Below are 12,219 nucleotides of genomic sequence, written 5' to 3'. Positions count from 1 at the left end.
ACAAAGTGGATTCACAAATTACTGCTTTCTGTTTTTTGGAATTTGGTTTTCATTTGAAACCGTATGTTTCATCAGTGAGTTTAAAATTCAAATATGCTTATAGGATGTACACCATGGCAATGGCACTCAACAGGCTTTCTATGATGATCCCAACGTTCTTTACATCTCTCTCCATCGCTATGATGATGGTAACTTCTTTCCTGGAAGTGGAGCTCCTGATGAGGTAATCGCCAATGACCAAACCTCAGCAGCAAGGGTGTCCATATGTATGAGCAGTGTTTCCATAACAAACTGTTGTAAATCAACTTTTCATAGGTGGGAAGTGGTCTAGGTGTGGGCTTCAACGTGAACATTGCCTTCACTGGGGGGCTGGATCCACCAATGGGGGATGCTGAATACTTGTCTGCTTTCAGGTAAGGTCCTTCTCCTTTCTTTTCAACAGACGTGGTATTGTTAGTCTGAAAATCACATTAAACTCATTGCTGTAAATACTTTTATAAGGTATAGGGTATATAGAGCCAATATAACAAAATCATATTGAAATACTTTAATAGCAAACATGGCTAGATCTTCAAAAACAAAGGAAATAACATCACCAAGCGTCAGTTAATCAGCCATGAAACAAACCCTGATAAAATTCAGCTGAATTAAGTTAAGTCTCTTACTACCATGTGAGAGTTTCTTGTGGCAGATTACATAACAGACTAAAACAACTGTACTAACATAAAATAAAAGCAGGGGCTGTTCTAGTAATTTCATGCCCAGTTGTAAAATTATGAGCATGTAACATTCTAGACCTCTCAAGCTCCTAAAGCAGGTATATTCAACTCAAATCTGCAACGATCCAGTTCAGGGAAAAGTTAACAAACATACTAAGAAAACAAACTAAAAGATAGACAAACTAGCATAAGTGAATGGTAACAATGGTTACCTAATGTTTAACCACTAATGATTAGTAATTATTTTGATAAACTGTTTTATTTTTAACATACTTTTAGCATTTAAGTAAAAAATCCTGAATTTATTTTAAGTAAAATTCAGTTCAATTAAAAAATAATGAAGGCTATTCCTAATTAGCTCTTCCCCCGTCAGGGAATTCCGAGCCAGTCTGGTTTTTATATTGGTTATATTTTATATTATATATGATTATTTTTGGTAGGTTAACAGAGGCTCTTCAGGTTTCCTCTTTCGACAAACGCCACACACTCTGAATCTGTGAAGTTCTCTGTTCATTCATTTTTGGACTCTTTTTTCATCGTCTTTCCTTCTCTTAACAAGCCATGTGAACAATCGCTTTACTACTCAGACCATAAAAAAATCTATGAAAATTTGAAAGACTTTGCTTTCTGACTCCGTATCAAGCTTGTTGTCTCTGTTCTAGTTAGCTGTCATTTATAAAAAGTCATTTATATAAATAGTTTATATTTATTTATATAATAAGTGTTTCAGATTGCATAAACTGCAACACAAAGCTGCTACAGAAGCTGGATCATATTTAGAAAACGGATTTGCTGAAATACAACCAGGTTTTTTACATATGTGGTTTTTTTACATAATTTTTTTCAACTGCTCACTTCCGTCCACTGAAATACTTTGCTGGATCCGCATCTGGACCACGGTCCACTAGTTTGACAAACCTTCCCCTCTGCAAAACAATTGTGCCACATATATCCAAAACTGAGTAAACTTTTTATTTTTTATTTATTAATTCATTCATTATTGTACATTCACCAAATGTGCTCTTGTGGATTTTCACTTGTGGATTATCTCCTAACAATAAGGCAAAACCTCAGACAGCTATGCCCCTTGGGTTCCCTTGTTAAATTTCATTTGATTGAAACATGCACTTTTAATGATACCCAATGTGTGATCAGTCAAGCGTGATGAAATTTGTTGCGCAATAAATAAATAAAACAATATTATGTCATTGTACTGCCTTCCCCTATATTCATAGCTATGTCATAAATATCAGATGTCACTTTCAAGATTCCTTAGAAGTCTGTGTGCTCATATTTTGTCTTTATATGCTTTGATAGAGAACGATGTACTCATGATGTGCAGTATTCCTGGAGCAGTAGTAGGAGGAAATATTGATTTCAGCTTCTATTAGCCACTCCTCTGTACGCCCCCAAGATAATATCATATATCTTCTGGCTTTAGCTTATGAGACGAGGAACACATGGACAGGAACGTTCCCCAAGACTAAAGCCTTGTTTCTATTCCTGTACACGATCAGAGAGGGGTGTGGTTTTGCCTGTCTATCATATCCATGTCACCCCATCACATTTCACGCTGAGCCAGGTCAGATTCCCTCCAGCAGATTGCAGACTTTGCTCTTGTGGTATCAGCAGTGGCAATCTGATCTTAGCTATTGAGCAGAATCAAGTAAGACATTGGCAAGAGCAGGAGACGGTGTGAATCATTTGCTCCAACCACACTGACTTTCCATTGAAGTTGCGCTACAGTAAGTCCTCTATACTTAGATGCTAGTTTGTAATCAAGGAAAGGCTGTGTGCGCCTTAGCGTGTGCCAGTGTGCCCATGTAGAATATAAACATTAAAGACTATTTATGGTTGTTTTACTTTGGCTGAATAATTGAAAGGTACAGTTCTACTGAAGAGTACATATCGCAGTTTTAAACAAGCAACGCCAACCATCTCAGTCAGATTTCAAATGCTTGGCCAGGACCTACAGCACTTTGCATATAGTGATTCACACATATAGTATATAGCATATAGCAAGAAAGCAAGCACAACATACTAGGAAACCATACAAAATTAAACTTTGGTTTAAATCTAAAGCAGCTTTTAACCATGAGAATTTGATCCAGACCAGTTCTCTGCTTATGCCAGATGACAGGGCTTTGAAGTCTTTTTTCCCTGCTCTGTTCGCATTTTTGTTCTCTACACTATGTCAGGACATCCATCTGAACACTTGGACAATCTTGCTTTAACCATTTGTTGAATTGTAAGAAATGGAGTTCTCAAAAAAAACGAAAAGACATGCTTGAGTTGATGTGAGTTTTATTGATTTGATATTACTGATTATAACTGACCCCTTTTTTCTTCCTTTTACAATTGATTAGAAATGTAGGGCCTGAAGACTCAATCTGTAAAGTTTTCTTGGTGGCCCACATCACCATTGTTCTAAAGTTTGCTATGATACCTTGATATTGCCTTAATACTGTGATTAGAACATGATTTCAATATTGGTCTCTTATGTCACATTTTCTCAGTATAAGAACAGTTATTGTTGGAGCCTGTATGTGTTTGAATATGTTTTGTCTTACCACATCCATTATTCACGTATTTTACCTTTAAAATCATTTTGGTTGTTCTCATGTGTTCATCATTGTTCTTTTTATCTCTGTAGGACGGTGGTGATGCCTATTGCAAATGAGTTTGCTCCAGATGTTGTGCTGGTATCCGCAGGCTTTGATGCTGTGGAGGGACACCCACCTCCACTGGGAGGCTACAAAGTCACATCCAAATGTAAGTAGTTAAATAAATTTAAGATTTGGATAAAAATAGTTGGTTGCTGAAGTAGTTGGTGGACTAAAAATGTCAGGTCTAAATCAAAGACTCTTGGTCAGTCTGTACAGTTGGATATGGACCCAGTGTGCAAAATGTAATACGCTAAATATAATATGATCTAGGTTTACTGGCATAACTGTGTAAAAGTTCTTCTGGTTTAGGTTATATTTGTATGCTGGATGTAGTTCTAAAAAGACATTTAAAGCTAAGATTTACTCAGCAGATGACTTTCATTGATTCACATTCATATTGTAAAAAAAGGCATGGAACAAAAAACATTTATAAAAACGGCGAAGCGGATTTTAACTCACATTCAGTACATTGTAAGCATCGTATTGTTAATTCTAAAAAAAGTCTTGGTCATACGCTTGTATGCTGCAGGTTTGGGTTACCTCACAAAACAACTGATGGGCCTGGCAGGAGGGCGTGTGGTACTGGCCCTGGAGGGAGGTCATGACCTCAGAGCCATATGTGATGCCTCAGAGGCCTGTGTGTCTGCTCTCCTGGGAAAAGAGGTAAGATGAGGAACCAGAGAGCTCACTTTTGCTCTTTTCTCTATCACAGTGCTGTCTAGTTTTTCCTAAGGAGTGATAATGCTGTAATACTTCCTGTGGTTTACTCTCAACCAGTGACATTTGTGTGAGAACTGAACAAGGGGTGTGATTTGTTTAATCTGCTCGTGTGTGTGTGTGTGTGTGTGTGTGTCTGTCTTTGTGTGTTGAAGTTGGACCAACTCTCCCCAGATCTCCTAAAGCAGAGGCCCAATGCAAACGCTGTGAGCTCAATGGAAAAAGTTCTAGAAACACAGAGTGAGTACTTTCTGTTTTATGAAGTTTCTTCTTGTTCACTGAACAAAGTGCAAAAAGCATTGGTAGCTGGAATCCCGCAAAAATGTGTTTCCTCTTATTTAAGCTTCAAGGCACGATACTTGAATTGACAAAATTCAAATGTGTGTGTGTGTGTGTGTGTGTGTGTGTGTGTGTGTGTGTGTGTGTGTGTGTGTGTGTGTGTGTGTGTGTGTGTGTGCGCGTGGGGTTAGGTAAGTACTGGAGGTCAGTTCAGCGATACATATCCTCAGTGGGCTACTCTCTGCTGGAGGCTCAGCGGTGTGACTCAGAAGAGAATGAGACTGTCAGCGCCATGGCCTCTCTGTCTGTAGCAACCATGGAGAAAAGGTACTGCCTAGAGTCTAATCTACATGATACACTAGTATACACTATATACCCTCCAGAATGCCACTAGGATTTGCATATGCACACAAAGAATGCAATGAAAAAAAATCAGGAATTATCACTGAAAGCCAGTTCTGAGCAGCCATGGGTTTTTTGTCACTCCTTGTCAAGCTGATGAAACAAAACCTTAGTACTGAAAGGTTAGTACTGGCTTGGTGGTGTTCAAATTTTTTTGAGACCAATGCCAATACTTTGGCTTTAACACCAATTTCTGAATTGTGCTTTTTTCTGATGCCTTCTTTTTGTAAAAGGTTGCGTAATGAAGACACTAACACTGCTGACACTAATAACATGCGTATAAAATATCATTTAGACAATAACCAGCCTTGATTTTGTAACAAGACTGCTTGTTGGATCACAGACTCTAAATAGACTGACTCCTTTTTTGAGTGCTGAGATATTGAACTATGATACCCAGCCCTTCCGATACATATTTATGTAACTAGCTAAGTGCATTAGTTACTGTGTACTGTGTTACTATGTACTGTTGTGATATGTGCGAGGGTTGGCATTAGGCCAGCTTAGTGACAGCAAGGCACAGTATGCCCACTACTTGAGACTAGACCTCACTAAGGGTACAACCCTCTATTACCAACAGCATTACTAGTGCTAGCCTGCTGCTGTTGGCAGTTCCTACATTTCAGTAGGAAAAGTCTTGGCTTAAAGTCAGTGAGGAAGTGTATAGATTGAAAATGTTTCTCTTCTAGGACTGAGGATGAGCCCATGGAAGAAGAGCCGCCACTGTAATGGTGCTGCAAATTGGATTCAAGCCTGATCCCTACACTACACTTGTGAGGTCTTCAGGATCTCTCCGTGTTTCCTTTTGTCTCCCCTGGCTGAGGGCAGTGTTAGACAGCCCAGAGGGCAGTGAGAAGGGGGCAACAGGGCAGAAAGCCTAACTAGAAATGTTAGCGCTGATAGCCCACTAGCACTGTGGCCCCACGCAATGCGTACAAGTTGCAGAGACTCGAGATGTTTATTGGAGGCGCCTATGATGGTGACCATAACCAACCAACAGCCTGTTGCACGTGTTGTGGCCCATTATTTTCAGCCAGTAGTTTACCAATCAGACCGAAAAGAAGAGAGGATTATGGACAGAGGGATGGAAATTGAGGTGTAAAAGAGAGGTGAAGGGTCCAGCTACCCTTCTGAGGCAAAACGACAGCCGTTTTACATATGACACTAGACTTTTTTTGCGCAGCTCTAGCTTGTTAACCTCCGTAGTAAAGCATAGGGACTGCAGACGAGTGAAGCGTTTTCACCACAAGATGGTGCTGTGTCTCATTGCCACCTCTAAGGTTCAGAAGTGGTTTTAACCACACAAGCGTGTGTGCCTTTATTGAGAGCTGGTGGATTTTAGGAAGAAATCTAAGGAGCTCTGCCTTAAATCATTTTTTTTTTCAAAGAGAAAAAGGACATTATCCATCATTTGGGTGGATTCCAGTGGATGGCGAACAAGCTTGCAAATGGCAGAAATCCTTTTCAGCATGTTTACGTGGACAGTGGTGTGGACTATTAAGTCTAACCAGTAAAATGTCTAGAACTGACTTAACCTTTCCTTTTCCTCAGTGATGTGCTGTACAAATGCTTCAAACGGTAGTCGCCAGTAAAACTGTAGAACTTACCGTCATGACAAGAAGTTTATAATATTGAGCCCAGCTCAGCGAGTCACTCAGTGTAGCGTAAGATGGCCATCATTTTCCAGAAACAATTTATTAACTGGCATGTGCATCACAAGAGAAAAGTCAGCTGCAAAATTGAAACGCACTGAAGACTAATTGATATGACAGTGAAGAAGAAAAAAAGGTCTAACCAAAGCATGGGTTTGCATCCTGTTTTGCAACACTATTTTAAACTCAATCTTGTGGACTTGTTCCTGTGCTGTCACAGAAGACTCATTTGGTCACCAAAGGAAACTCACAGCTGACATTACACTTTTAAACAGAGTTTCAGAAGCAAAGGTCCAGAAACTGCCATACAACATATCAGTTCCATCTCCTTAATATTAGTATTGGAATTAATCAACAGCAGAAAAAACAAAAGGACAATCAAAAAAGTCAAAAAGTGCTTGTTTGTTCTGAAGACCCCTAAGCATGAGAATGAAACAGTAATAACAGGTTTATTACAGCATGCATGATTACGTATCTTGTTTTAAGTCTAGAGTTTGCACTTGAGTTTGACTTCCTTTGAGCCGGCGACGACTTTCCACGAGGGCTTGCTCCCGAAAGACTGAACAGGTTGGCTCACTACCATAAATACGAACTCATCATACCTTGTACATTTGAACTTCTTAGTTACATTAGAGTCATATCGATATTGTTAACATTACAACCTTCGTATGTTTTGTACATTTATTTGCAATTACTCCTGTTTTGTACAATTTTTCTTCATTCCAGTTCCACATTTTCCCATTTGTACTTTACATTGTTTTTAATATATATATTTTTAACTTATTCTTTGTGTAGATGGATTCTATTTTATTTTGCTGTTACTTGTACAGTATACATTTGGTACCATGTACTTTAATATCATGTGATGAACACCTGGTTTATGATCTGCTCATGGCCATTTCTATTTTGTACATTTTCTCACAAGGACTGACTGTGTACTTCATGTTCTGTTCATAGAAAATTTCTATATGAAAGAAAATATATCATGAATATGAAGCAAACTGACTTTTCTCATTATGAACGTTCATGTAGGACTTCTTTATGAAGCATTATTGAGTATATTTGATATCAGCTGATTACTATGTTTGTATCATAGTTGAATGGCATTTGGGTGTACTCCCCGGTGTAATCACGGCTAAACTGTGAACAGTGCAACTCACTTTATTTGAACCTACTGTCATTTGTGTGAAAGTTCACACGCAAACAAACGCTACAGTACTCGCTTTGCTAATTCTGACCCCTGTTAGTCTCCACTCCAGGGAACGGTTCTTTCAGCCATGTAGTTGGTGAAAAGAACATGGTAAAACAAACTCATAATTAAATGCTGATTCTGATCTGTGAGCTAAAACTTGTATGTATGGACGCAACGTTTATGTAACAGGCATTCTCAAGGGAGCATAGTAGGTCGAAACGAATCAGAAAATATTTCATGTTGACTTTTTACGTATCGCATGAATTTAATCTACTGGATAACAGGAAACAAGTGATCAGTAATGCATGTTGTCCATGTCAAAGTTTGTTTACGTGCACAAATAAAAGGCACTAATAGTGGTTTTGGAATCACAATTTTATTATAAACCATGTTTTTACTGAGAAGAGATTTTATTTTTTTTGGAAAAGCAAAAGAGCTGTTTGAAAAAGCTGCTTTACAGAAAATAAAAGCATACATGTCTGTTAACATCATCAGATATATGACACAAAAAGGCGACAATACACGACATCCTTTGCCAATCGCATGTTTACTGAAGACAGAGGAAAAATCCATAACACGTTTTGCTTGTTTGTGACTTTTCCCGTAAAATCATTATCAGTAAACATTTACCTTCTTCAGCGTCAGGTTCCACTCCTGCTTGCATAAAGCAAGTCCTGCTGTCTGCAGTACGCGATGCCAGTCTGACATCATTTCAGAGTTCTGTGTTCAAATTTCTCTTTGATCTGTGTTTGTACGGGTCTGAAGCGTTCTCCTGAGGTTACTCCCTTTTCGCTCCTTATAGCCCCAGTCAACAGGTTCTCAAAATCTGTTTGTCTCACAAGAATTCATCTCCTGGCTCCTCTTCACATCCAGCTGAGGTAAAAGTCACAATCACAGGCTGTGGCAACACAGAGGGTCCAAACACTGCGGCTCACGTTTCACCATTGTTGTCATTTTTTATTCAGTTCCCATCCAACCTGTGCTCACTTCGGGGCAGTAGAGAAGGCGTTCGGCAGTGTGGATCTGTCAGCAACTACCACTAGTCGGAAGAAGACATAGCCCATGCTCCCTCCATCCTCCAGACAGAAAAGGCATAGCTTAGTCTCTCCTGCACAGCATAGCTGCAGGCAAAGCTTCTGCTCTCTGTGGCATCACTCTGGAGCACTTGGTAGAGGAAGTCAATGTATCTGGACGCCAGCTTTAGTGTCTGGATCTTGCTCAGTTTGTCTGAGGGCAAGGTTGGGATCATTTTGCGAAGTGAGGCGAAGGCTTCGTTCAGCGATTGAGTCCTCTGTCTCTCTCGGACGTTGGCCAAGACCCTCTGCTTCTGTGTGTCCTCAGACGGCTGCCTGCTGACCCCATTCCCCTTTCTGCTCCGTTTAACCAGTGCTGAACTGCCCACCCAGCTCGGGCTTGAACTTAGTCTCTTCCTCCTCTCTGCGTACGTGCTCGGTCGGTCAGAGTCTTCCTCACTGCTGGCTAAACTCTCCACTGGGGATGGTGGGTAGTGCAAGCACTCCTCCATGATTTGGCATTAAATAGCACACACACATGCAGAGCCCTTTATAATGGAGTGCTAGTCTTGGGGCTGTATGAGAAATGGGTCACTATAAATCCAGTCGTCTCAGAAAAGTTCTACAGAGTTTTTATTGGCAGGCTGAGAGAAGGAACCTGCTCTTCAGGCTCTCTGATTGGTCAGGAGCGAGGTGGCTCAGGTTACAGTTTACCATGCAGTGTCCAGGAGGATTTGCTGAGTTATTCTGACTCTTAGAAGATTTAAAATGATAGTGTTTCATGCCCTTGTCCTTAAAACGTTAGCTCAATATGGATAAGAACATTGTGGGCAAGATCATTTTTAAAAATGTTATTCATTTGCATTTTAATTAATTTTTTCATTTATTAATATAGTATTGTTATTTTCTATTTTTCACATAAAGAGATACTGTAAACTCAAGACAGGTCAAGCTAGTTTTTGATCAATCTATGCAAAAGAAATAAAGGGGCTAAATGGCTACTGAAAATATTCCAGAAACCATAGAACAGAAGTGTGTTGAAGTCACTTTGGTTTCCTTCCTACCCAAAAGTGTGTTAGCAAAATGACCAGTCAGTCCCATAAATGTTTCAGTTAAACCAGTTCAGCGATTACAAAATCCCAGGCTAGATTTGGATCAGAGAAGAAGCTTTGAATCCCCCTGTGCATGTGGATATAAGCCACATGTTCCCCCTCCGTCCCTGTACGAGCCAAAGGGTCCCTCACAAGGCTTCAAAAGGATTCGGCCTCTGTAGGGGAAGGAAGCAGCAAATGTGCATCATGCCTTATCCTGATCGGGTTCAGCATTCGTCTGCGTGATCAAAGAGGTGCTGCGCCGTTTTTCAATGCTGAGGTGCATGTGTACCTCGCTGAGCCACCCCATCAGTCTCTCTTGGTTAGCTACGCCTTTCAAACTTGCTTCACCCTTTTCAAATAAGAAAGAAATACAGCCTAGGTGTGCCTGACAGGAAGACTCCAATCCAGATGGATTGTATTATTTTGTTCTCACTGTTTTATTTTATTATTATTATCGTTATGAAAAAAGTCTGAAATACAGTCTTAACAAAAATCCTAACAAGAACACTAAAACTTAAAACTCTCGAGCACATCTTTTATGTCTTTTATGTCCTGCCAAACTTTTACAGTATTATAAGAGGGAATAGTGATATGCTGGAACATTTACTATAAACTGTAAGTTCTAGCAGGTGGCAGTGAGAGGACAGAGACCTATCACTTTCACCCTTGTCCTTATAGATCTGTCACTACTGTCCTATTCTTTATTGACCTACCTCTTCTACCCTGTTCCTCATAGACCTACCATCTCTGCCGTATTCCTAATAGACCTAGCATCTAGACGATATTCTTCATAGACCTAGTATCTCCATTGTGTCATACAATTATCATCTCCACAGTATTCCTCATAGACCTACCATCTCCACCGTATTCCTCATAGACCTACCATCTCCACAGTATTCCTCATAGACCTACCATCTCCACCGTATTCCTCATAGACCTACCATCTCCACTGTATTCCTCATAGACCTACCATCTCCACTGTATTCCTCATAGACCTACCATCTCCACTGTATTCCTCATAGACCTACCATCTCCACCGTATTCCTCATAGACCTACCATCTCCACTTCCGCTCTGTTCTCCATAGACCGACCACTTCCACCCTATTCCTCATAGACCTGTCTTTGCTGCCCTATTCTTAAACACCTTCTCCTTCCATCCTATTTCTCATAGATTTCCCACTCTCTTTCTACTCTCATAGATTGACTGCTGCTGTCCTTGTGCTACCTGGTTGGAGGTATCAATGTCACAATGTTATATCAGTGGTCACCAACCCTCCTCCTGGAGATCTACTGTACTGCAGTTTTTACCTCTTAAGTGAAATTACAGTGCATTTAGTTTAATCAATGACTTTTGATTGTAATTATTCGACAGATCGGCTATGGTAGATAAAACGTATCTGCAAGGGGATAAATCTCCAGGAGCAAGGTTAGAGACCACCACACTATACATAAACATTCAAACATACAACCTCAAAAGAAAAACAGCAAATCAGGAGATTGTACAACCCTGTATTGATCTCACTGGCTAAGGAGGAAGGGGGGTTTGGAAAGTTTTTCAAGGGCCAAAACAAAAATTCATCTCCTGAATTCGTTTTCTCTTTGAAAATGGAGACCGCAGCTTTGTTTTTTCTTTGGAGATGGAGCAAGAGTGGACATGTACCATATCTGGAAATAATTTTCAAAGCTCAGTACTGCACCCTTTCCAACTGCTCGCCTTGACATTCAGGGCAAACAACCAGCAGGATGTGCATGAATCACATCATGAGAATTTTCTCATTCTGTTTCGTAACTCTGAAGAGTCCCAGTTCGTTTAGTCCAACAAGGCCCATATTACTTGATCACTGTTACACTACTAGGGTTCTAATTGTTCCAGCAGGGATCAGGGGTGTGACATGGGGAACCTAAAAGTCTCATTGGCTCCCCTTCTCTTTACTTTGACTATAGTTTTGTCAATCAAAATTTGTAAGCAAATCTCAAAAGTTTGCTCTGACTGTTGTGGCACACTTACTGCAGACTAGACAGAAGTGAAGTAAACATGGAGCTTGCGCTGACAACAAAGTGGAACAGCAGCTGTACACACAGCAAGTTCTCCCAAAGATCTGAGACATTTTCGATGTCTGGTTGATGTCACCCAGTTGTGAACGAAATTCAGTGGAATTACTTATTCAAACTCATGGGTCTTTCTTATGTATGATCCGAGTGTCTTTTTTCAATCTCACTGGCAACTTGTCTCAGAGCCCAGAGGAAGATAGCTCTCATTTTGAGTCTTTGTTTCTCTCAATATTTCTTCTGATTGCTTTAAGGATGGTTTTCCTGCCATTGCTGCCCTCATCTGGAGCCTGGATTTTAGTAATGTGGATCCCCATGGCTACCAGATCAGGAGAAATCAAGGGAAGCATAAAGAAACGAAAATCTCGTTCAATTATTTGGTTGCAGCCAGCATGTCAAAAATCTGGCATGCCAATACCTACAGTGGCTGTTATT

At 40.1% G+C, this 12,219-nt stretch overlaps 2 protein-coding genes across 7 annotated transcripts in view; one reads left to right on the top strand and one right to left on the bottom strand.

Moving 5' to 3' along the window:
* Positions 1-8,001, top strand: part of LOC108436449 (histone deacetylase 4-like) — a 73,655-nt gene extending 65,654 nt beyond the window's left edge. For all 6 annotated transcript variants that reach the window (XM_017712950.2, XM_017712951.2, XM_037536507.1 and 3 more), the window contains 7 exons: positions 104-223; positions 316-413; positions 3,373-3,491; positions 3,915-4,048; positions 4,258-4,342; positions 4,573-4,708; positions 5,473-8,001. In XM_017712950.2, the coding sequence (XP_017568439.1) occupies positions 104-223; positions 316-413; positions 3,373-3,491; positions 3,915-4,048; positions 4,258-4,342; positions 4,573-4,708; positions 5,473-5,512 (732 nt within the window). In that variant the 3' untranslated portion in view covers positions 5,513-8,001. The remainder of the gene's footprint in view (positions 1-103; positions 224-315; positions 414-3,372; positions 3,492-3,914; positions 4,049-4,257; positions 4,343-4,572; positions 4,709-5,472) is intronic.
* Positions 8,002-8,130: 129 nt separating this feature from the next.
* LOC108436400 (twist-related protein 2-like) lies at positions 8,131-9,201 on the bottom strand. Its single transcript, XM_017712857.2, has one exon. The coding sequence runs from the start codon at positions 9,150-9,152 to the stop codon at positions 8,667-8,669; it is 486 nt and encodes a 161-aa protein (XP_017568346.1). The 5' UTR covers positions 9,153-9,201; the 3' UTR covers positions 8,131-8,666.
* Between the last annotated feature and the right edge of the window lie 3,018 nt (positions 9,202-12,219).

The sequence above is a fragment of the Pygocentrus nattereri genome, chromosome 30 (genome assembly GCF_015220715.1).
Source record: "Pygocentrus nattereri isolate fPygNat1 chromosome 30, fPygNat1.pri, whole genome shotgun sequence".
Lineage (NCBI taxonomy): Eukaryota > Metazoa > Chordata > Actinopteri > Characiformes > Serrasalmidae > Pygocentrus > Pygocentrus nattereri.
The sequence above is the reverse complement of the archived record's forward strand: the minus strand, read 5'-3'. Positions and strand labels throughout refer to the sequence as shown.